This window comes from Megascapheus bottae, chromosome 2 (assembly GCF_031878675.1).
Source record: "Megascapheus bottae isolate mThoBot1 chromosome 2, mThoBot2.hap1, whole genome shotgun sequence".
In the NCBI taxonomy this organism is placed as follows: Eukaryota; Metazoa; Chordata; class Mammalia; order Rodentia; family Geomyidae; genus Megascapheus; species Megascapheus bottae.
In genome coordinates, this window is record NC_143510.1 from 28,637,864 (window position 1) to 28,664,367 (window position 26,504).

A 26,504-nucleotide genomic window follows, 5' to 3' on the forward strand; every position below is an offset into this window, starting at 1 on the left:
CAGCAGACTCTCCAAAAAAGCACAAGCTGACTCATATTTCCAGTTTATTTCTGACACCTAAACCTAATCAAAGTTCACTTTTTAGAAATCCAATAGTTATTCTCAATTAGATTGCACAGCAAATTAAATCATAAATTTTTCTATCCAGGCTCTCGTTGTCACATTCCTAAAATACAACTTACCTCCCTCTGGCACTTTATTTAAATCTCTAAGGCAAGGCTCCAGGTTTATAGATTTGATAATTTGCTAATGTGGCCACAATAATTGTTTTGAGCCAGATTTAATGTTTTATTGGATTTTAAAACTATCCGCAATGATCCACGGATGTCCCCAATTCTGAGGGTTTCTCATGGTCAACAAATGGGGAAGAGGATTCATTTTTAATGTACCCACTTAGCACTCTCTCCCTGGGAGAGAGAGTCCTGCATATATTAATAAAGGCCAAACAATGGACAGTATTAGCGCACGTACTTTACCCTGAAGAATTAGCTGCAGGAAAAGATTTAATGCTTACAGCAAAAGGGAAGAATAGACTAACTGGGCCCATTCTGTGTGGCACCACCATCATTAAAGTTAATGGAATTACTGCGTGGTCAAGCACCAAAGGAAGCCTAGTGGAAGTTAAGCCTTCTAGGTCCACTGATTTGCAGACTTTTGCTCAATGTTTCCCATCGGTGTCTGATGAGTATTGCAGATATGCAGAAGCACTTTAGAAACTGTTTTCTCAAACTGCCAGGTAAGCATATAAAGGAGGACCAATAATTGAATATTTTAGATAGATGATTTGGTTGAATATTATCTTCTCTTCGAAGAAGCAAAAGATAAAAGAAACAAAGTCAACCCTGCCTGCCAAAGACAATAAAGCACTTGGTGGCATCACCTAACTCAAAGGTTCAGAGGTAGTGCAGGCTTAAGGGCTAGTTAATTTAATGATCCGAAGAGGCCATCAATGATCCCCCCCCCCCACTTTGTTCTAGCTGTCATTCAGGCCAGCACAAGAAGGTTGCCCTAGAAAGTCTATGAGAGCACTCTTACCAGGTTTCTTGTTTACAGGTAGTAATAAAGAAAGCATCCTCTTCCACAGACAATAATACACAGAAGCTCTTCATGATGGTGGAATCACCATCACTGAAATGGTATGAGCCTATACTTCAAGGGGTGAAGGTAAGAACTAACTTACTACTGTGTCAGGGAAAAGTAGCTCGGACAAAGTGTGGAAAAAATATGGGCCCTGGGATAAATTTAGCCTATCACCTCTTTTTGTGTTTTATTTTTTTATTATTTTTTTGGTGATCATGGGACTTGAACTCGGGGCGTGGGCATTGTCCCTAAGCTCTTCAGCTCAAGGCTACCACCCTACTTCTGAGCCACAGCCCTCTTTCCCGTTTTCTAGTGATTAATTGGAGATAAGAGTCTCGGGTTCTTTAGTGCCCAGTCTGGCTTTGAACCATGATCCTCAAATCTCAGCCTCCTGAGTAGCTAGAATTGCAGGTGTGAGCCATCAAACCAGGCTGCCTATCACTTCTTTATCTGTTTAATCTTGATAGATAAAGAAGGGGATTCCACTGGAAGGGGCAATGTCAGGACTGAAGTCCATCTTTAGGTTTAGAAAGAGGAAGAATCGAGTGAGAGGTGTATACATTTATCCAACAGACTCAGACCATTTGGTCAAAGTTGCTACCACCTGTTTTTTATTTTTTTATTTTTTATTGTAATTAATGAAAGGGTTACATGATATTTGCCAGATAGAAGGTGCATTAATTCACATACATTGATACCCTTTCACATGTCTTGGTACCCATTACCCTCCCCCCACCCACCACCCACCCCCTGTCTTGGTTTTCCCCCCTTCCCTATCCAATTTCAAATAACCAAATACAAATAAATTCAATATATCAGATAACAAAGTGAGATACTGTAACAATATGAGATACCCAAGGGACAGCAAAGGAGATGAGAGATAACATAGTACATTAAGGACAACAATCATTCGTTATATGGCTTTTGTTTCAATATCCTGGAGGTCCTTTCAATTAGCTTCATACTATATGGCCTTATGTATCAAGGTTTTGCTCTATTGCAGATCTCTGCTAGTAGAGCCCAAGGTTTCTACTGATTATGACAAATGAGGGAAACCATTGAGCCTAAGTTCCTTTGAGTCTGGCTTACTTCACTTGATATGATTTTTTATAAGTCTTTCCATTTCCTAACAAATGGGTCGATGTCGTTTTTTCTGACAACAGCATAGAATTCCATTGTACCACCTGTTTTTATAAATCAGGTTTACTAGAATGCAGCCATACCCATTTTGAAAATTCATTTATATAAGTTCTATGGCAATGTTTATGCTGCAGAGGCATTTTTGTAACTGTGACAGAAACCATCTGGCCTTCAAAGTCCTAAACATTTTTAATCTGGCCTTTTACAAAAGAAATTTGCCAACCCTTGGCTTATCCCAAACAAACTCTGTACCTGGAGCTAAGGAAAGATAGATACCCCTTTCTACTCAATGGATTCTGAATAATGAGCAGATATATTTTTTTTAATTCTGGTGACAAGCACCATGCCCATAGTAGATACAAGACACTAGTTATTCAAGTTCTAGAAAAATGGGCTTAGAATATCAAACTTACAAGTATACAAGTTGGGTGTATGAAAGTGTATATGAATATATCAAATGAAATTTGTTAGATTCAAGGGAGCTCTCAATGTAATTCCTTAGAAAGCCAAAATCAAAGTTCAGCAAAATAAAATACTTATATATGGGTACTTGGAAGGGGTGGGGTTAGAATCAAGGAGGAAAAAAAGTAGAAGTGGGGAGAAAGCAGTCAAGAATCCAGTATCTGTCCCAAGAGTATAAAAATGAGGGAAACAGTGGGTAGGGAAGGAAAGGGATGGGATGGATAAGAATGCTGAAAGGGTCACATTGACCAGGATATATTTGTTTCACAAACTACTTAGTTAAATAGTTAAATTTTGTAAAACTACTTAAACATAATGATTTTTAAAAAAGAATATTAAAAATCGAGTTGCTTAATGGGATGTTAGACGTACCTATGAAATATCCTCTAATCTTAGAATATAAACTGTAAGATCAAATGCATTTCAAAGAGAATAAAAACTCTTACTTCCTATAGTGTACAAGACCTGGTATGCTTATACCCCAGTCTACCTGACCAAATTTCCTTTTTTCATTCCCTTTCTCCACTCCAAATTCTTTATTTTTTTAAAAAAAATTTTATTGCTAAGGTAATGTTACAGTTACATTCGCCAGACAGTAGGTACATTACTTCTCACACATTGATATCCCTTCTCATGTTTTTTGTCTCCATTTTCCTCCCTCTACACCCTCTCAATCATCTTGTGTCCCCCCTTCCCTTTCCTATTTCAAATAAGCAAATAAACATATATACAATATGTTAGGTAACGAAGTCAGATACAGTAACAATACGAGACTAACCAAAGGGCACAAAAGAGAAGAAAAGTAACATAGTACATTAAGAATAACAATCCTATGCTGCATGGCCTTCACTTTCTGGAATGTGGCAAATTCATTCACAGTATTTCCTCTGGACAAAGTGTTTTTCTCCTCTCATTAAACCCATCCACTGACCTCCTTTTCCAGGGTACTTTCTGGACTATTCTACCTAAAATAGCCATACTACCCCTAATCCTCTTCCCCATGTTAGTTTTTTTTTTCTGTATTTTCTTACAGCCTTTCTAATCCTAGCCCAAATCTGCAATGTTTGGTTTGCTCACTTGAGTGCAGAAGACAGCAAGCTGAGAGCTGCTCTTTTATTCAGGTTTCCTTCTGTTTCCTTGCACCCTGACACAGTACCTGACACACAGTGAACATTCAATAAACTCTGGGAGGAGAAAGTGCTATGAACTCTAGAGCTTCCATAAACATACCAGCCTCTCTTTATTATAACAATTATCTAAAAGGTTGTCCTTAATGAATGCTAAGTAGGCAAACATGTGGATAAGATAATCAGTTCCTGGAAATTGATGTTCAGAAAGTTATATTTCTGATAGTGAGGAGAATCTCAACATTAGCAATAGATGAGAGTTGTTCAGAACCAGAAAATACCTTACAGCAATCTCTACTCCCAGATACACAAGATAAAACACCGACATAAATGCTATAGGGGTTATTCATAGAGAAGCCAACGCTATTGAATGACATACTAGGTCACTTGTCCTTCTGGTATTCTCTGCGTTACCCTTAGCTCTGAGTCTTTTCCTCCAGAGTGAGATTCACCTATGGTCATCTGATGGGGGAGCTGAGCTTAGAATCACATCTATTCCTGCTATGGCTGAACAGTTCATCAAAATTATACTGGCAGGACCTGATTACATTTGGGAATTTATTCAATTTACAACCAACAGATGATTTGAACCATGAATAAAAACCCCTTCTGCGTTATTTTTTGAGGCACTAGGATAGAAAGCATGTTGAAATTTTCTTTCAGAGAACACAGGCTGATATAGAGAGCCCAGAATGATAGATTTGAATGTGAATATTAGGATAAATTGATTTCAACATGATGTTAAAAAATTGTGGATTCACTTTGTTTACTCAGTGGTGTTTATTTTTCTCAGTGACTTAGGTAAGGCCAACATCTTAAAAAATTCGTCTATTTTTCATGTAACATCTGAAAAAAGAAAACCTTGTTTCAAAGCAAAACCTACCAAAGAAACAAAAGAGAATTTTTGTTACCAGACCTCATAATATTATCATTACATTGAAAGAATGTCAAATCCTCATATTGTCCTTTGTCCCTGAGGTTTGCAAGAAATAAATGTCTGGTTTCAGAAATACATATTTCACTGTGATCTTTGTGGACAAAATCATATCTAGAGAAAGGATCTGCCATCAGATTATAGGTGCAGGAATTAAAATTTCAGAATTCTCCTTGCCCAGCACTAACCTAATTCACAAGGAATGAAGAGTGGAGAATTTCTCCATGTGTTTTGCCCAAGGCTCTTATAGAGACTCAGCAAGTCTGTATTCTCACTCAGATGTCAGCAGGAAGGTCATCACTCTAATTCTTCTGTCTATGGCTCTGCAGGTTGCCATATGTATATTCATGAAAGTGATTTTCACCTGATCAATGCTCAGCCATCACATCCTTACTTTTCTAGCTGTATTTTTTTAAAAAAAATCTTCAGAATCACTTTATTAATAGTTTCAGCATAAAGGGCAAAGAGGAGCCCCAAAGAGGGACTAAATAATTCTAGATGAAACCAGCAAAAATCAAACCCAGCTTATCTAGATCAAGATTCAAAATATATTCATGTAAATACAATAGTACCTCATCAATTTGGGTTACCACTAACTGTGGGCTTTTCAAAACTCCATCTCATGATATTCATCCTTAGTGATTTGGATACAGGAGGTATGAAAACTCTAATATGCTGAATATAAAAGCTGAATTTTCTTTGTGTTTTCTGATTCTATAGTACTAGGGCTTGAACTCAGAGGCCTTGTGCTTTCTAGGCAAGCATATTAATGCTTTCATACTCACAGATTCATCCATCCTTTTTTCTTTTCCATAGTTAGTTTGCAAATATAGGTTTGAACTGGATCAAAAATGCTTAAGTTGACCAAAATTTTACACATAGTACTATGATAACAGGTGTGTACTACCATGCCGAGTTCTTACTGACATACCTAGACTGGGATGGGACTCTAATCCTCTCAATCTTTCCTCCTGAGTAGCTGGGATTGCAGTTGTAAGTCACTATGCATGGCAAAAAAGGGAATAAATTCTAATAGTCCTTTCTTCATGGAAAATTCTTCAGATGAGGCCATTACAATTATAGAGGCAACTTTTTAGTTTTTAAAATTCAAAACAATTTAAATAATTTAAATATGTATCTTTGTCCCTGGAGATGCTTACCATCTCATTATATGATCCTTCTACTCTCTCACTCAGAGACCATCTCTAAGCAACACAGATATTTAAAATTACACAGACAACTTAAGGCAGCTTGGGATGATATTTCATTATTTCAAGATGTTAATAATTCCTATGGTGAAAGTTCATAACATTGGGAGCTATTCAGTGAAAATGCCCAATTTCAACCAACCACAACAGAGGTTACTCGATGGGCTCTCCTTGCCCATTTGAATTTGGGGATGTGGTGTAATATACAAAAAAGGGTTAGTTCTCTAAGGCTGGGCTGCCCACTCATATTCAATCAAACTCATTGAATGCCTTTCATGTAATTAATGTTGTTCGGTGTTCGTAGAACTAATCGTTTAGTCAAGCCCATTATTTAAATATGACTGGTATAAACCTTTAAAGTTAAGATAAGCTGATCAGAAGGGCTTGAAGAATTTTACACATAATACCCTAGGCTCTGCACATTAGTGAGAGAGAATAATTCTTTCCTTGATTAGTTCTTGAGTATCATGTATTTCATAGCAGTAAGTGACTGGCTTTATTTCTGTCCCAACAGCGGTTAGAAAACAACTCTGAAAAACAACACACTGCTTTACATTTCTGTGGTATTTTAGGGTCTATAAAACACTGTCTTTTACAGAATATTGGATTTCACAGTAATTATACAGAAAATACAGAAACTTTGAGCTTCAGGTGTAAAAGACAGTGTACCAAAATCTACAAAACACTATCATGGCATGAAAACATCTGACATATTTGCTACACTTCTGCATTATACATCATAAAACAAACATCCAGATATCTGTTTCAGGGCCTCCAATTACTGTGGGAAATTGTTTAGTAGCATTAATAAAAAACTAAACATCAAAAATTAAATTCTGTAGCAGTAAAACAGCATTTGGGCTGGTTAATCTTCAGTTGAATAACAAGGTTAAACAGGAAGAACTCTCTGGATATTTTCAGATGAAAGGTAACATTCTAAGAAAACCAAAAAAAATACAGAATAATCTATGATAAGGTGGAGGAAGTTCTTCCAAAGCTACTCCTTAGGCAGCCTTTAGTTGGGCTAAACAGATGCATGGAAATTTTAAGAAGAGGTTGGCCACAAAAGAGAAGAATGATGTTGGTCTTTGGACAGATAGGTTTGAATTCTAGATCTACCACCCGTCAGTTGTGTTTGCATTCCTTAAGTATAAAATAGTAATATCCACTCTGGAAAGGTATTGAGAGTTAGGAACAAATTATGAAACTAATTGCTAACATCTGAGAAGTGATTATGTGCCAGGTACAACTTTATAAACACTTGTACATGCATACATCTATTTTGGTCCTCTCCAACATCTCCCAGAAAATGTGTGTTATCCTCATTTTATAAAAAAAAAAAACATATTAAGAAGCTCGGTGCTGTTCAAACACCCCAGTGATCCTAAGTACTTTAGGGGGCTAGTGAGATATAAAGATTGTCCACTGGAAAAGTGCTAGGCTCTTATCTCTAGTTACCCAGCAAAAAGCTGAAATTGGAAATGTATCTGAAGTGGGAGAATTCCAGGCTTGAGCACATAAGCTAAGTAAGACTGGCAAAGTCTTGAGTTCAATTCCATTAGCATGTACAAACATAGATACTAATAAACACTGGCACTGGACTTACAGACGGTGCATATATCTGGCAAGTGGGAGCCCTGGGCCTGAAACCAGGCAGTTTGGCTCAAGTGTACCTCTTCATCTGCATGCTTTAACTTTCTGTGTTCCCCACCCTAACCCTGCTCCAGAATTCCCTTCACTCACCTACTTTAGCTGCATGTATGTTAGAAAGAACAGTAAAACAAAAACAAGCATAAAAACAATCATAACATGAAAAAAAACAATCACAGCATGAATATACCACAGGGCTAGAGTAATTTTTCTTCAAATGCTTTGCTACAACTGACATCATACAAAACAAAAGTATCCAATTATAAACAGAAAACTTCAATGTTTTGGTACCTAGTTAGGAGAGTGCTTGAACACTTCACAGGAAAGAGGGAATATCACAAAGGAAACAGACAAGGTACTTGTGCCTTCTGCTGTCAGAAGTTTAGTGCCTATAGGTTTTGACCCCAAATTATCAGGAGGCAGAGAACTTAGAGACATTCATACACCACAGGGCTTCGAGCCTCAACATCCCTCAAAAGCATCTATTCTGAACTTATCTCCTCAGGGCTACAACTTGTCTTTGGTTTACTCAACTCTGTCAAATTGGATTTATTCTCAGAACAGATGCAAATTATAAAGCAATTCTACAAGATAAAAGCTACTGCATCCTGAAGATACTAATTCTTCCGGCAGTAAATACATGCATTAGGTATAAACAGAAGCAAGGCACTGTTCATCACTGCTTTAATCAAAGGATAAAAGACCTTTGGCAAATTACAGCTTGCTTGAAATGTCTTACCAGATGAAAATAATAAATAACAGTGAAAATCCTTTTCATTCTCGAGAAATGAATTTTGTATATAACATCTATCTTAGCTACTGGTTTTGGGTAAGAGCAGTGACATTGTAGGGATTGTTCTATTTCTGCTTCTCTTTGGTAGGGAATTTTTCTATGGGCTGTAGTAGGGACAGAACCACCAATATCTATGCAAATATTGGGCCCCACATCTGACCTGCTGAATAACTACTTGAACAGGAACTTTCTAAATGAGGAAAGCCTCATTAGCTCTGAGGTAGAAAGCAAAGCTAAATATTATCAAGAGAGAAGGGACTAGGATATTTTTCCAATGAAAGAATGATATTTCTGAGTTTTCAAAGTTTTTGTAACATTAAATGATGTTTTCAGACAATCCAGTCCATATGATCAGAGGAAAGCTATCTCGTCCATTTTTAGTTTTCATGCCATAATTAACATTTGAAATCTCAGTGTATTAAGTGAACTGGGAAGTAAACAATCCTAAAGCTAGGTATGGGTAAGAACAGATGCCTAAATATATATCCCCCCTCTCCCTCTCTCTCTCCCTCCCTTCCTCTCTCTCTCTCTCTCTCTCTCTCTCTCTCTCTCTCTCTCTCTCTCTCTCTCTCTCTCTCTCTCTCTCTCTCTCTCTTTTCCTCACCTTACTCCTTTTCCACTTCGGGTCACAACTCCATTTTCAACTTTTTTGTGTAGCTTAGTGAAGATAAGAGTCTCATGGACTTTCCTATTTAGGATAGCTTTGAGCTGTATCCTCAGACATCAGCCATTTGACTAGGTAGGATTACAGGCATGAGCCACTAGCATCTGGCTTTCTTCATTTCCTATCCCCCATTCTCTCATGTTAGGGAACTAAGGAATGTATGTTTTTGCAGCTCCACACAAGGTCGTCGCGCTCCTTACCTTATTTCACTGGCTGTGTGAAGGTGTAGAACACCAGGAGATACAGCACAGGAGGCTCCTGGACCCCAGGCTACCCCAGGCCTAAGTTATTTCTCAGCACACACATCCAGAAGCTCAGGTTGCCGAATTTGCCTTTAACAGCCTTCTACCATCAGCACCATCACATTGCCCTAACAGCCACAATGTCCTTTGTGCTCATAAAATGAAAAGATGTCCAAAGATCCATGCCATACAGAAAATATGATATAACACCACATAAACTTCTCAGTGCACATAAGATTAAAACAGTTGTATTCCTCTACTTTTTATTTAAAAGATACCTCCTTTTTCTTGTTATTTTAAAGAAATCTAAAAAGTGATTGCTAACACTTCAAGTTACTAAGAGATCATTTCCACTGCATTAATATTCAGAAATTAAATTTCTAACCAGAGCATTCAAGCACTATAAGCAGAGGAGTGTAAGAATGTATATGCTATAAATATTTCTTTAAGATTCCAGATTAGCTACCTGGCATAAATCTCTCTCTTTAATATACCTAAAGCATCCTCCCATCCAATGATGTGCATAATAATTGCCCTAAAGATAGCGTACATTAAGCTTATTAAACAACATTCCTTTTAAGAGAATGAATATCACCTTAGTGATTTGGTTAGTTGGAGCTGCATTCTGGATTGTGATTTACAAACCTGATTAGTGAAAGCTTTTGAGTTTTCTTCCATGATGTCTGGATTATGGGAGATCTTTGATAGAATTTGAGGCAACTACATATTAGAACACACATATACATTATCTGCTACATCAAGCTCCTGAGTCATTATTTCCAAATAGGCAGCAAAATGCAGGACTGGAGGCGTGCTTCAAGTGGTAAAGAGCTAGTCCTGGGAGTGAAAGTCAAGTGACAGCATACAACCATGAGCACAAGCTAAGAACTGGTTAAAAAAAATTACAAACATGAAACACTGGAAATAAAGACAAAGAGTAGGTAAGATAACAGAACAGTTCTGGATGTTATTTCCTAAGGGTGGGAAAGGCAAGCATTGCAGGCAGCTCTAAGAGGCTGTGTGAAGAGATTGCTTCTCACACAGGCAGGATACCTAAATCACTACTTTTAAACTTGGCAAACAGAGCTAATAATCAATTGTGAAATAAGTGGTCACTTTCTTGACTTTGGTATTTTCTCTTTCTGCTACAAGTGCTTCACTGAGTGAGGCAGTCCACCCAGGTTCTTTGCAAAGCTTATGAAATGAAACCCCCGAAGTGTCGCTGTGTTCAAGAGGCTAACGTGGCGCTGTACCTTCATTAACAATAACAACATTTGCTCCATGGGAAAAGCCCATTATAGTGGTTTATTGCTATTATGACCCAGCGTGGGACCATAGTAGTTGAGAATCCAGGCCTAAGGCTTACTGCGGAGACATACACAGAGGCAGAGATGAAGAGAGCACGGGCCCTGTTCTTCATGTGGCAGGCTGTCACATCCTATTTCAAAATGTACAACTGTATGAATTTTAAAATGTGAAATGCTCCGAGTCTGGAACCGTAAGGTTCAGAATCAGACAGCAGAATAGTAAATACAGTGCTGTGCCCCCCGGAGGGACCGCTCACTATAAGACTGGCTTCCCCGCCATGGTTACGTGAGTATCCTCCCTTACTATTTTATCACATAGAGAAGCAAAGCTTCAAAATAGGATACTAAGAATTACAGAACGCCTGCTTCTGAATAATGAAGGTGCTCAAGTTCCAACTGCAAAAATCCAAATTAGCAGTTTTAACACAGGCATAGAATAAACTTGCTCTCTTTGGACACCAAAATTAATTTTCATGCAGATAGAATAGGATCATGGTTTAAAACACACATAAGACTGCATATCTTTAGATGAGTGGACTTAACCCGAAAGGTCAGATTTCCAAATTTCACTATTCTCTAAGTGTGTGTGTGTGTGTGTGTGTGTGTGTGTGTGTGTGTGTGTATGCGATGATGATGCCATTCCATAAAGGAGTTTAAGCTGGCCCTAGTATTCCACACAAAGGGAATTCTGTATTCAACTTGTAAATGTTTAAAACAGTGGGGCACCAGTGGCTCATGCCTATAATCCCAGCCACTCTACTGAGATTTGAGCCATGTGCAAAGGTAGGCTAAGACTGTATCTTCTAGTAGCAAACCAAAAGCAGGGCTGGAGGTGTGGCTTAGGAGGCAGAGCACCAGCAGGCAGCAAAAAAGCTGAAGAACTGTGAAGGAGTTATTTTAATGCCTCCTTTAGGATTTTGAAATAAGAGCTTGAGATCAGACAACCTATGTATTTATACAAATTTCAGCTTTGTTTAATATGTGCATATTGAAAATTGGTATTTTCCTCTGAACACACCCCATCACTTTCAATAACCGAGAACATAGAATCATATGCATAAGGTAAAATGCATCTAACTAAGCCAGTATGATAGGAATTTACTTTTGAATGCTGAGTTTTTAAAACTCTGTTAACTATGTCTGTGCTTTGTACTTTAAGACTCCATTTTGCTAAAGAAGCCATTGGGATTATTGCCTTGTTCAGAGTTTGCATTTCTGGAATATAACATGAGGGTGCAAGGAGACAGAGGGGCAGATGAAAGCTGAAAGTCCCTGCAGTCTTGATCCAATATCCTGTGAGTGCAACCATCAGAAGGATTGTCCATTTGTATAGTAAAGGATTTGCTGACCCACTTGGTAGTTGTCCCTTTGAGACATTCACACCTCAGAGTTACTTTTGACTTGTACTATTTTAAACGTGTCACAGTAGCTTGGTATAGCCATAGACAACAAGGTCAGTAAGGTAGCCAGGCTCATTGATTACCAGCTGAAGGTGATGAACTTGGGTTCACAAAGCACAGCATTAGCCTCACTGCTCTGACTCCCTTTGGATTTCCAGAACCAAGTAGTCCTAAAACCTGCCTACACAGGAATTTGCATTTGCATAAGAAAGACTGGAACCCAGCTTCAGAATGAGCCAGAAATATAGTGTGGCATTTGACTATGGAATCAGAAAGTATCCCAATAAAAATCCTCCTTCTCTAAAACACGTAAAAGCCCATTTTTGAGCTCCACTGATTCCATTAGGTTTGAACTTTGGTATTAAGTACCTGGGAAGGAAAGGACAGAGTAAAGAGAACACTGAACAATTACTAAAAGAGATGGGAGGGCACTTCACCTTTCCTGACCATCCCCAAAGGCCCCTTTCCATTGAAGCAAGCCTGGGCAAGAGTAGATATGCACAGATCTGAATTTCATACCTCAGTCTCAACACAGGGGTCCCACAAAAACTCAGCTCAAAGAGACATATTTTCTGGACTGACTCTCATAAGAATCCCCTTGACTTCAATTCCTGTTTAGGACTCTGTGATTTAGATTCTGTTTCAGCATTTACACAGTCATAATTTTACTACAAAAGGTAAGTATCTTGTAAACAAATGGGGAACAGATTGTTTGGCAGAGCTTATAATGCCAGGATTTATGGCTCTAACACACAAAGGGGTCCCTCTGACCTCGAAGATAACAATGAAATAGCAAGAGCTGTAGAGGACTCAACGTGATTTTTTTGATTAGTTATCATAATTGCCCCTTATTAATTTACATGCACATAATAAGCACTCACCTTCACAGTCTGTCCAGCTTCAGGACCATCCTAAAAATAAAAAAGTACAAGTGAGAACAGATAGATGGTATTGCATGCTTATTCAGAAATATTGCCCGTTAATAATTTAGATCCAATTTCATTGTGTGTTAATTTATAGTATTCTCCTGGGGACCATTCCCTTCAAATGTGTGGGACCAGACAATTCCTCACTTCCTCCTGAGAGTGAGAAGTTATGTATAAAAATGATGTAAATCCTCTAGTGAGCCAACCCTCATGCTGCTTTTCATGCTCTCGGGCTCTTGACTATGGTTTTAATTGCATTAAAGTAAGGCTGAAAATGTTTGGGGAGGTAAAGTATCACACCTTTTGGTTATCTTTCAATCAGATATGGTCTAATTAATGTGTGATTACTATGCTTCTATTCAGGAAATCTGCAGGAACCATAATCCATTAAGCAAGAAGATGGAGTGTTTCCTATGGGAATTGCCCTTAAGGGCTATTTTGACCTTGAAGAAGAAAAGTAGGAGTGCACAGTATAGATTAACTTTTTCCATACTCATTCGTTCTCCCAGATTCTCAAGTCTAACAAAATTAGTATCATATGTGACAATGAGCAGATTTTTTCCTAGAAGCCAGGCATCATACAAAGTCAAAGCAGGTCCTGGTGAGCTTCAAGTAGCAAGATGGGAACCATCTTTACAGCTGGAAGCTCCAAAATGGAACTGCCACTCTCTGATTTTGGCCACATGACTTTGGTCTCTGATGTAGAAAAAATGAAACAGAACTTGGTTCATGAGTTCTTTGCAAACTTGAGGAAGTGGCTCATGCTTATCTAGAACCCTACCTACTCAGGAGGCTGAGATCTGAGGATCAAGGTTCAAAGCCAGCCAGAACACTAAGGACCATGAGACACTTATCTCCAATTAATTACTATAAAACAAGAAGTGGGGCTTGACTCAGGGACAACACCCAGGCCCAGTGGTAGGGTGGTAGCCTTGAGCTAAACCGCTCAGGGACAGCACTCAGGCACAGAGTTCAAGCTCCGTGACCCACAAAAAAATAAATCACAGCCAGGTAGTGGTATCTCACATCTGTAATTCTAGCTACTTGGGAGGCTGAGAACAGAAGGTCACAGTTTGAGGCCTGCTAGAAAAGTTTATAAGACTGCTTTTCAACCTATACCTAGGTGTGTGGTGGTATGCACCTGGAATGGGAAGTCTTGAATAGATGAATAGTGAAGTTTCCCAACACTACATATATGAAACTACATCTACACACAAGCCAGTCCTCAGATTTGTGGAACTAACACTACAATAAATCATAATAAACAAGCAGCACTTGTATTTTTGTAATCAGGAATATTCTTTCAATTTTATTCTGTACCACTGTAAGTTGAACTACCTAATGATTCAATGATTCAATGACGTGACCTATAAAACACACACACACACACACACGCACACACATACACACACACGCATGCACACATACTTGTGCATGTCCCACACATTGCAATACTTCTGGAGTAGCTTAGATGGTCTCAACACATATTTGTTTTGTTTTGTTTTGTTTTGAGAATGAGATAAGCATTGTTAGTCAGATCTTTAGTACCTTGAAATCTTTGGAGTTCTTGGATACTAATGGCAGAAATTCAAGGTTTAACTGAAGTCAAGGACACAGGTTCCCCATTTTAGGACAACCAATTTCCTTCCACAAGGAAGGGGTACTCAGGGTCTCTGTATGCAGTGGTCCCCTCCTCTCTTCAGGAGGATCTGAGAGGCCAACTCCCAGCTGATGACTTACCATTGTTCTCAACTTGAAGAGTTTTAGTCTACCTTCTATCTGAAGGCCCTCAGAAATTGGGTCTGATTTCTTTACTGGAGGGTGAGCCTAGTCAGTCTTTATTTATACTAATACTTAATCAGTCACTGAACCTTGCATTGAAAGTTGGGAAAAGGCAAACCCTAGAAGGTCAAGTCTTAAACCTAGCTTGCATACCACTTTTCCCTGGGAACCAGAGCGGGGCTAAGCACAGGAGTAGTCAAAAGGTATTTATTATGGAACAAAATGATCTGTCCAAATCAGATCTAGAGTGCCTTTTACTTATTTATTTTTTAATTTGAATTCTCAGGGCCTTCTACACTAAAACTATGGCTTCAGTACATTTTTGTATTAGTAATTTTTCAGACAGCATGTCATATATTTGTAATGGGCTAGCATTAGACAACAACACCCCTACCCACACTTCCTTTGTAGCTGAGAAAACAATCATGCACATTTGCACTGGCTTATTGGTTGCACTGGAATTTTGCTAATTTTCTCCCTGGACTGGTCTCAAAGACAATCTGCCCAATCTTTTGGGATTACCAACACAAGACACCCTGCCTAGTCAGGAATGACAATATCTATTATATCTCTTATCAATTGTTCCTACACCATTTGTAAATAATAATGTATATAATGGCTCTAAAGATACTGCAGTCCATTCTAGGACCAATGGACAGCATTGGATTAGTAACATCTTTTTCTTTTTTTGTTGTTGTTGGTGGTGATGGGGCTTAAACTCAGTACCTGAGCACTATCTCTGAGCTTTTTCTTTTTCAAGGCTAGTTCTCTACCACTATAAGCCACTTCTGGGTTTTCTGGTAGATAACTGGAGACAAGAATCTCATGTCTTTCTTGTCAGAGTTGACTTCAAACCATGATCTTCAGATCTCAACCTACTGAGTAGCTAAGATTACAGGTAAGAGTCACCAGCCCAGAGTGGATGACATCTTTTCCTATACATGCAGACCACTATAGCTGACTGTCTGGTAATTCAACCTGAAAAACTTTCCAGGCAATCCATACACTCACCTGCATGGAGAAGGTGAGAGAGGTCCCTCGGAAATGCTTCTCCACCACTGTTCCAACCCTCTGAGTTGCCTGAAATAAATCGGCCACTTCTTCAGGATGCAAGTCTCCAAAGCGCTCCACCGGCCGCAGCGGGCACACGAGGACATCTGGTGCAAGGTGTGTTAAGGCGTATCCAGCTTGCTTCGGGAAACACATAAAACCCATAATAGGGATTCTCCTTGACCAGGGGCCTGAACTCTCAAAGACTCAAAGCCAGTAAACACATTTTAACAAGAACTGAACTCCAAGGTAGGCAGAGAGGGCTTAAAAAGCATGACTAATTCTACTTCAGTAGAGGAGCTGTTGTATGCAGACCATCTTTCTACAGAAGGGCTATTAATGGGGAGTGTGACTCTAACACTTTCTGAGATAATTACCCTGAGGGGAGATCTCATCTTCACTCTTATCTGCTGACGCTCCTGACCCCTATTCCAAAGTTCCTTACCTTCTGCAGCCCCAGGGTCCATGCTAGAGAGACAACTAGAATCTGGGAGGTTACTTTGGTGATTGAAAAAGAAAATCACAAATCTGGATGGATTATTGTGATTAAAATTTTAAGTTTCCTTTTAAAAAAAAGAAAATATGAAGTGAATAGATAATAGTGGTTGATATTCTTTTTTTAAGGAATGTAGATTTTGTAGTAAGGCACAGTGAGCTTCATCGACAAGTGAAAATGGATTAGTAGCTAATTTATAACAAAGTTCCTCAGTCTTATTATTTCAAATCTGGGAAGGTAAATAATTAAGAAAAGAGTATCTGCTTCTACCAAGGAAGCTATTATAATGGCAAAGCACTTAGTCATGATAAAAACAACGTTTTTTCTTTAGGAAAGATTGTAAGTCAATCGAATGTTGCTAACCATTTAATATTTACTGTTACACCATCAACATTTTTGTACATGAACCCACTATATAAGCACACATACACACATATATCACACATATACATATATATGCAGGCATTTGTTGTCTATACAGATGCTGTACTTATGAAGGGCTTACATTCAGAATAACCTAGATAACAGACACATTTAATATACCTAATCTATTGTACATCACTGCTTAGGATAGCCCAACTCGAACATTCTCAGTTTACTTACATCAGCCCACAGATGGGCAAAACCATGTAACACACAGCCAAATTTAAAACAACACACCAAAGGTCTTATTTAATTTATTGATTCTTGTACTGAAAGCCAAAAACTGAATGATTGCATGGGGATACTTCCCCATTACTGTGAAGTTGAGAAAAAAGTCACATTGATGTAAATTAGGGCCCATGTCTGCAGACACAGCATTTATTAATAGTTACTTAGTTTTTAGATACTAGTTGGAGGGAATAAATGGAAAAAGAGGGAATAAACGAAAAAGAATTCTACATATCTGTTTCACTATAGTCTCCTGTTTCCTTGTTGCTTTAAGAATGCGTACTTATGCCTGGAGCTACATAGCAAACAATAAACCTCCAATACTTGGAGACTTGGTAGTCTTACCAGACTACCAAGCACTTGAGCCTGTCACACCATTGGTAGAACGGTACAACTCAAAGAAATGCCAAAGGCTCCAGTAGAGAGATTTGATTTCCCTGAGACAAGGGGAACAAAGAAAGAGGGGAAAACGATTAATTTTTCTCATAATCAGGAAATTCACGTCAATAGTAAACTGGGGAAAGGGGGCATTTGTTTCATCTGAGTTCATTTTTCAAGAGAGATGAAGGGAGGACTTCACCCATAGGGCATCTGATACTTAAAAAGATAATTATCCTTCTTTGGCAGGGCTGCTTTATTATCATGGGTCAATGAACCATTTAAAAATGAAGAATTTCCTTTCATTTCCTTTTAGCAGATTACCAGTCTCCACTCCCACTGAGTTGCTTTTCCTTTGTGAAAATGGACCTGTCCCCATCCTCACCCTCCTTACTTTAATTTACGCCCTCCCTTAGGCCTTGACTTCCCAAACCTCAGCAAGATGACAACTATGCAAGCTTCCAACAATATCCATTAATTGCTGTGTTAGGCTTCTCTGCACACAGCAAGGGAGGTTGGGGAAAGGAATGGCATTTTCCTTATCGATGGCCTAAGGTGAAAATGAATGGACTGGATCAGACTGCCTTCCGGCTCATGTAAATTTAGTAACTTCAATGACACCAAAGGAAAGTTTGGTGTCATTTCTTTCTGGCCATAAAATACAACATCAAGTTTTTCTGTGAGTTGTTTGTAATTTAACCTAATGTTTAAGGAGTCAAATATTTGGAGAATTAAACCAAAAGTGGTGATCGGGCAAATGCTCTAGTCAGCGTATCACAAAGCTGTGATTCAGTTCCATCACATTTAAATTTGTTCCTTTGTGGATCATTACTACTAAAACAGATCAGAACAAGGTTAAATTGGTTCAATACATTCTCACTGAGGTGAATATTTTTTGCCAGCCCATTTGTACAACATTGTCTTGATATATGCACACATGCATGCATGCACGCACGCACACACACACACACACACACACACACACACACTCACTCACACACTCTCCCTATAACCTAAGTCCTTGTTAAGATGTCACCTTTATTTGCACATAACTCACATTTATATGCAAGTGATCATAGGAAAGGAATAAAATGAACTTTTAAAGGTGCTTAATTCATATATGCTTTTGCAAGTGATCATAAGTACTATTTGTGTGTTAATCAGAAGGCAACACAGGCCTCTCTAGCTACAAGTGCCCACAAAGGCAGATTCAGAAGACCCTGCAAGGAGTAATGGTGTCTTGGTGTCTGGAGTAAAGCTATAGAGTTCCTAGGTGCTATGCAAGTGGCTGAGCTACCTAGCAGCAGACCCACCATTTAACAGTTTCTCTAGACTATTGAGAAGATACTTGAGTTTAGGAAAGTAAGAGGCAGACAAAACTCTATGGCTTGACCTGACCACAGACTAATTATCTGACTAATTATCACTTCCTTTCAGAACCTCCCCTTTTCCACAACAATCCCTTGCAGGCTAGGGGCCTGCTATATCCACCTTCCTTCTAATCCTCAAACACACAAAGCTCCTTAATTTGGTCCTGGCTATGCTATCCATCCAGCATTCTATTCTCCATGATGTTCACATGACTGCTCCATTTCCAAAATCACCCCTCAGAGAAATGTTCTGTGACCATGGCGTTGAGTCTATGTGAGTCCTTTCCATAACTGGGCACTGCTACTTGTCTTGTGACTTCACGTTGAGTCTATGTGAGTCCTTTCCATAACTGGGCACTGCTACTTGTCTTGTGACTACATAACACTGTGAGGAAGGTTCACAGGAGCAAAAACTGTATTTTGGTGACTACTGTTTTGTTAGTGTCCAGAACACCAGACATATTTAATAAGTATTGAAGACACTAATAATTTAATTTGCTATCATATTTATAAATGTAGAATAACTGGCACAATTGTCTTTTCTAATCCAAAGATATGTATCCTTAATTCCTGGCATAGGAATAATTAATGTTAGATATGAATTGAGAAATGTTAACTTATTTTTAGTGTAAATTAATATCATATATGCCCAAAGGATGCATAATTATGAAGGTTGTGGTGTTGAAACCACATGGAAAGCTCCTGATTATTTCTAACACAACTGCAGAAGTTTCTGCTATCTCTAATTGGGAAAACAAAGCATACAATACGCAAACATATAAGATTATTCATACACAGTATTGCTCATATGTTCATCTAGAAATAAAATTATTTCTTCCAAATAAATACATACTTTTAAGGGGAAATAACATTGGCATTGCCTGAAGATGATAGGGTAAGTATTAGCTATGTGTTACTCATAAGAAACAATGCAGGGAAAGAAAATCAATTTTGAAGAATAACAGATAACTTATGTAATTCTTCTGCCACTGTTTATATGCCAGTTGTTTTGAGATAATATTACAGATGCTGTATAATTTGATTTTGAAACTCTTAGGCCTTTTACATGCCAAAAGTATAAGGACACATTGTCTTTTGGGTTGTTTTCTTGGAATTAACACCTCAGCTACAATGTTTGAGCCAGCATGGATATAGTTTTACAAAAAAATAAACATAAATGAATTTAATACATGTTTATCCAGCACTGGTCATGTGAGAAAATCTATGAAAGTAGTTACCTGAATGAAATCTGGCCTCATCCTATATTCTACATTACAAGAAAGCCATTTGGTAATAACACTTTAAGGGAAAGACTAGAAAAATAGTTACAATTCAGGCCTTACAGTTGACAAAGATTCTTCACCGTAAGGAAAATAAAAGATTTTTTTTTAAGAACATGAAATTTAAACTGGGACTTTACAAATGAGAGATTACACTCGAACAGAAGGTTGGGTGTCAGTCTAATCATCCATTAATTTCACAACTAAAGCAAGTTTTCAGTCTAGTGACTGTTCTGGAACTTGGGATATCCAGATATATAGGTCAGTAAGCTGACCTGGAAGAGTTTCCACTCAAATGTCCCAAACCACCTCTCTATGTAGCAACACCATTGCAGCTAAGACACAGTGCTACGGATAGCAATCAATACAAAAGAAGGAGAAGCTAGATATAACACTGCCTTGGAGTATTAGATATGCTTGGTCTCAACTTAAATTTCAATTTCTAAGGTGAAATCATTTATTTATCTTTTGACCAAAATCTATCCTTTAAAACTCTCAGGCATCTTAAGGGTAGCATTTTTCTAGTCAAAATCAACGTTGTACTTATGTATGTCTCTTACTTCCTTAATCTTTCCAACAAAGCCATCTAATATTACATAATTTTCATTTTACAGATGATAAACATGACAGCTTTCTGAAAAGAAAATCACTAACATAGCATATTAAGATGAGAGGAAAAGAATGAGCCCCAAGTATATCCAATTCTAAAGACCAAGTATTAATAATCGTGCAGATGCATGCTGTGTATGGCTTCATGATCCAGCCTCTGTCTTGCTTTTTATTAAGAGCATACCCTATGTTCCCAGAATTCCTCTGTTGATAGAACAGAACCAGAGTATTCATAAAATAATGAAGATATGGTGCAGAAGGCCTGCAAAACCCCTAGCACTGGATGAAGGAAGCCGTGGAGATATATAATCCCACAGGCAAAGAGGTCCCTGTGATGAGTGGTGAGGACACTACCACTCCTCACCCCCAAGATCAGCAAGAATGCCAGGATGATCCTTCTCTGGGAGTTAAGCTGGAGGAGAGAAGGGACACAAACCTGTATTTTGGCCTTTTTGTATTCTTGACTGTGGTTTGCTTCAAGGTGAATATGTTGCCAGACTCTGGAGGAAGATTAGAAACCCGTCGGTATCAATGGGTGAGATTATGAGACACAACGAATCCCTTTGCTTGTTGGACCATTTAATTATTGGGAACCATTGACTTTCTCACAGCATCACTTACATCATGAGAACACCAGAAACTTAGAAGTGGCCTTTTCCCTTTTCCTCTCTATACTCATCACCAGCATTGAATTGTTCTCTGTCCCTGTGAACATAAATACCCTAGAGGGTTTTTGACACCTTAAAGTGGTGTGACAAACAGGCCAAGTCCTAAACTATACTCTTTCTGACACAGATTACACACAATTTCCTTCTTTAGATGACAAAAGACACTGAATGAAATCTAGTAATCAAGTGCCTCAAGCTGAGATGGCTGGTTATTTGCAAATGTGATGGCAAGAATTGTTTCTGTCCTGGGGCCAGTAGTTTGGCGTAGTGGTAGAGTGCTTGCCTAGCACACATGAAGACCTGGGTTTGAGTCATCGGTACCACATATTTAGGAAAAAAACAACAACCCTGAAGTGGTGCTGTGTCTCAAGTAGTAGAGCTCTAGTCTTGGAAAAGCCCAAGGACAGTACTCAGGCACTGAGTTCAAGGCACAAGACTGGAAACAAAAAGAATTGCTTCTGTTCTATCTGTTCATTTACAATATGACTTTAATCCTCATCAAGAATTGGAGTCTATTTGACCTGCTCTTGAATTTGAGCAGCATTTGAGACTTGCTTTGAAAGGTAGAATACTGAAGAAGTGCTCTATATAATGTTCCAAGATTGTCTTAAGACACCTTGAAATTTAGGATATTGTTCTCTGAAAATCTCTTCTTTCCTCTCTCTCTCCCTCTCTCCCTACCTCCCTCTCTTCCTTCCTCTCTCTCCCTCCCTCTCTACCCCACCCCTCTTTCTCCTTCCCCCCACCTGTCTTCCTTTCCTTCTTTTTGACAATCCGGTTGAACTCTGGGTCTGGCCACTGCCCCAGAGCTCCTTTTGCTTCAGGCTAGCACTCTACTTGAGCCATGATCCTCTGAATATCACTTTTCCAATAATGAAAAATGAAAAATGAACAGGTATCCAAGGGTACCTTAAAAGTCCTAGCAAGTATGCAGAGCCATGGCAAGTTAAAGTCTATGTATGAATCTTCAACAGTAACTCTCTTGAATACCTTCATTATTAGATACAAAGAAAAGAGTTACAAAGTAGTAATTGATTTGTTCAAAGTCACATAATCAGGATCTGGGTTTGAAAGTGAAGCCCATTAGCTTCCCATACCAAAGCTCTTAGGATAGAAAGTAAAATATTGTACTTCTTCTACTCTTAGGACATTTTAACAAACAGCAACAACAACAACACTGTCCTCAAATCAGCGCCCTAGAATCCTTCTCAAAAAGCAAGCTGTGGTTGGTTACCAGGAGGCACTACCATTGTTTGATAAGAGGCTCACAGGAAATCTTTGTATGGATGCCTAAATCATAAACATGTTGAAGAAGCCCTGATAAGTCAAGAAAAGAATAAAACATTGCAGATGTGAGACATTCTGAATAGGACATCAAATCCTTATTTTGTTGCTACATTTTATTTCAGATAACATGAATTCTGTAAGTTCAAATTTTTCTCATTATGAAATATAATGGATGATTGTTTCTAAAAAATTTTCAGCCATTCCCATACTGTCAGAAACATTTGACTGTGGAATCATGATAGAGAAATGGAACTGTATTGATTCCAGGTATTAAGCAAAACAACAGAATATTATTCCCAGAATTGTTCAAACTTGACCCCATTTGTTTTTCAATATCTCATCAAGTCTAGAGATTCAAAATATAAAACAAATAAAATCATCAAAATAACATTGATGATTCATTAGCATGATTCTTCATGAAAATAGTGTAAAATAATATCGAGAGATACAGAATAAGTCTTTCTTTATAACTAATAAAAATAGTTTTTATTCATCTTTACTGCAGATATTTATGTAGTTTAGGATCTTTATGTCATAAGAAAATTTCTATACTTCATTGTAAACTACTGTACACCAGACCTGTAAAATTCATTATTTGCTCTACCAAATTATTCCCAGTCCTTGAAAAAAACTGTGATATTAAGAATTTATCTCAGGGTTTCAAATGTAGTCAGCAGGACCTCTTCCACTTAGCTGTAACTCTCGATTTTGCTTCTGTTTCTGTTTTTTAATTTTGAGACAAAGTCCTGCTAAGTGGTACATCTTGGCCTTGAATTTGTCATCTTCCTGTTTCAGCTTCTTGAGTAGATGGGATTATAGACACGTGTCACTGAACAGCCTTCTTGAGAATGTTTAAAATATTTTCAAAAACTTAAGGTTTCTTAAGAAAAAAAATAGAATGGCCCCTGAGCTAATTTCCAAGAGAAAAACTATTTTATCTGATGTAAATAGCATAGTTGTCAAGCAACTACTCAAAGTTGGTAGCATCTAAAAAGTAATCTATTCTTCACAGTTTATTGCTTGAGTAAATTTCCATATCAGAAAGGTAGAAATATTACCCTCTTCTCAAATTAAGAAGTACAATTTTGAAAATGCAAAGCTGTCAGTTTGGGTCACACCTCTCCTCACTTGATATTAACAAATCCATTTCAGTAATTCAATATACTGAGCATGGGGTATTCATCAACCATAAGCATTAATGGCAAGGATATAATTTTAAGCAAATTTGATTTCCAGAATATGATAAAATCCAGAACAGTATGATTAAGATGATGTGAGCACTGGGTTCAAACTGAATCTCAAGGCCAGTATCTCACCAGTATCTATTTTCATGTTTTGTATTTGGGAATCCTTTGGAAGACAGAGACATACAGACTCTGGAATCATTTGTGAAAAGACAGGCCAGGAATTCACAGCTAGGAAGGGTCCCCATGTTATCCTGACAACTTGTACAATCACCTGGCTGCTGCAAGATAAGATCACATTCACAGAAAGAAATCTGGAAGGAGAAAGAAAAAGACAGGAACGTGCAGACTGACAGCATTTTGGTAGAGTTGCCTGTTTAAATTTCATATTTTTTCCATGACTATTTTAAGACAAAGGAATCCAATATTTATTAACATAGAAGCTTAAATTAAGCTTCATAGATAGAAAAGAAGTAAATAATAAGGAGAAAGAAACAATATGTACAATATTTACTTGCTGCCTGCAATGTACTAGTGATAATAAGCAACCCTTTAGGTAGACTATATCACCTCCCACTCACTTTCCAGATTCAGATGGTGAAGATAAAAATGTTAAAACTGAATATCCAAGGCCAAGTACTTACTAAGTGAAAAAAACTGGCTGGGGCCATGTGGTACAATGCCATGGTATTTTAATGCCTCCCAAGGATGCAAAGGTCTTCAAGAACATATTGCAACGTTAACCACAGTGGCATGGCAGACATCGGTGCCATGGGGTGTTTGTCATTCTACTGAAAAAAATCTTGCAGTCTGAAAACACTGGATATGATGCAGTAAAACAGCTTTCTTTACTGTAGTACTCCCAAGGATTTTTAATGGACTAATGTGCTTTGTAAGGGACTAGAAGAAACATTCCATCACTGTATAATATTTATTGGTCAACTTATTATTTGAAGATCATTATACAGTATAAATGTACCAATAAATGATCTTTAGAAAGCCTAAAGATTATTATTATTATTTCCAAAAGTCTCAGAGGTGCCTGAAGTTTTCTGCATTTAAAATATAAGCTGAATAAATGCCCTAAATAATATTATAGGAAGAACTAGACACTGGTGTCTCACACTTTGTCATTCTAACTATTCAGGAGGATGGCATCTAAGGATGATGATTCAAAGTGAACCCCAATAGGAAGAACCCACAAGGAAACAGGAAGTGGTATTGTGTCTCAAGGTGGTATTGGCCTTTAGTGAAAAAGCTCTGAGAGTGCACATGCTCTGAGTTCAAGCTCCATGACTGATTAAATAAATAAATAAATAAAAATAGGAAGAATGTATTCTGCATAGAAAATGCCAATAGGTTGAGGATTAAGATACATTGGATGAAACATGGAAGTCATAAGTGGCAAACAATTCAGGTTACTGCTATATCTAGGCATGTAGTAGGATTCTGCCTTCTGAATCCCTATGACCCAATGAAACTCTGAGTTATGAGGGAATATGACAAATACATCTCCAGGCATGAGTTCCCGAGTGTCATGGTCCTCTGATTGTCCTCGTACTCTGAGCCCTTCTTAAAGATGAGCAGGAAGCTCCCTGCTTGTCATCATCGGAGTGTATGAAGCAAATTTACTTCTAAATAGTTTTTACCTCTTTTGCTAACTCCAATTGACTTGTGGTACCTGCTTAGAATGAGATGGTAAAGTGGTTTCTGAGGCCCTGATAGGGATCAAGAGAGAAGAATAGGGAAATGTATTAGTTTTGGCTGCCATGAGGGAGGGATGAATATTAGCTTGCACACCAAGTACCTGCCATTCTTCAATTACAAAGCAATAAAAATATTTTTTCAAGGATTCCCTCTCCCCTTTTCTTAATGATATAGAAGTCATTTCTGGGTCTTGCAAAGACTCTGGGTAACCATTATGAAAATCTATTATTATTGTTATTCTTCTAGAGACAGACAGAAGTGCCTGGCATTTAGATAATTCTGGTTAGGAGAGTACTGAAAAGGAAAATTAACTGTCACTCAAAACTCTGTCCATGATGTATAAACACAGGAATGAGCAAATAGCAAATATGAAAATGTTATAAAACTGCTCTTCGGAGTTAAGAGTTGGAGAAACATTGAAATAGCAGAAGTAACCCACACTTAGAGACTGAGAAAAATATAAGAATCAACCACAATGAGTTATTTTTTAAGCTACAGATGCTATGGTCTAGTATAAAAATCACCTCAGAAAGACTATAAAAACTATTTTAAGTCTAGTATAGAATAGGAAATAACAGGGCTGGGAGTTTGGCCTAGTGGTAAAGTGCTTGCCTAGCATGCACGAAGACCCGGGTTCTAGTCCTCGGTCCCAAATACATAGAAAAAAAAAAAAAGCTGGATGTGGTGCTGAGGCTCAAGTTGTAGAGCTCTAGCCTTCAGAAAGTCCAAGAACAGTACTCATGCCCTGAGCTCAAGCCCAAGACTGGCAAAAAAATAGAAAATAACATTAAGAATTTGTAAACCACTATAAAGTCTCTGTAAATTCACTGGTAAATTATATGTAACAAATAACTTAATAGCACCCAATCATATACATACTTTCATTATACCCGCATGTAAATGAGTCTCGAAGACATGAGAGGGCAGAGTAAAACAATGTCCAAACTCCCATACAATCAGAATTCTCCTAAAACAACTTTCCCCAGGTTCTAAAGTGGATATGGATTCCAAATCTAGATTTGCTTAAACCTAAGTCAAAATGGAAACATTGTAGTTTCCATTAGATTTTCACTATACTTGGCCAAGCCAAAGGAGCAACGATTTTAATG

At 38.0% G+C, this 26,504-nt stretch overlaps 1 protein-coding gene across 8 annotated transcripts in view; it reads right to left on the minus strand.

Moving 5' to 3' along the window:
- Window positions 1–26,504, minus strand: part of Fhit (fragile histidine triad diadenosine triphosphatase) — a 1,032,375-nt gene that overhangs the window by 224,871 nt on the left and 781,000 nt on the right. For all 8 annotated transcript variants that reach the window (XM_090323228.1, XM_090323236.1, XM_090323245.1 and 5 more), the window contains 2 exons: window positions 15,727–15,872; window positions 12,889–12,918 (listed from right to left, as the gene is read on the minus strand). In XM_090323228.1, coding sequence (XP_090179354.1) covers window positions 12,889–12,918; window positions 15,727–15,872 — 176 coding nt within the window. The remainder of the gene's footprint in view (window positions 1–12,888; window positions 12,919–15,726; window positions 15,873–26,504) is intronic.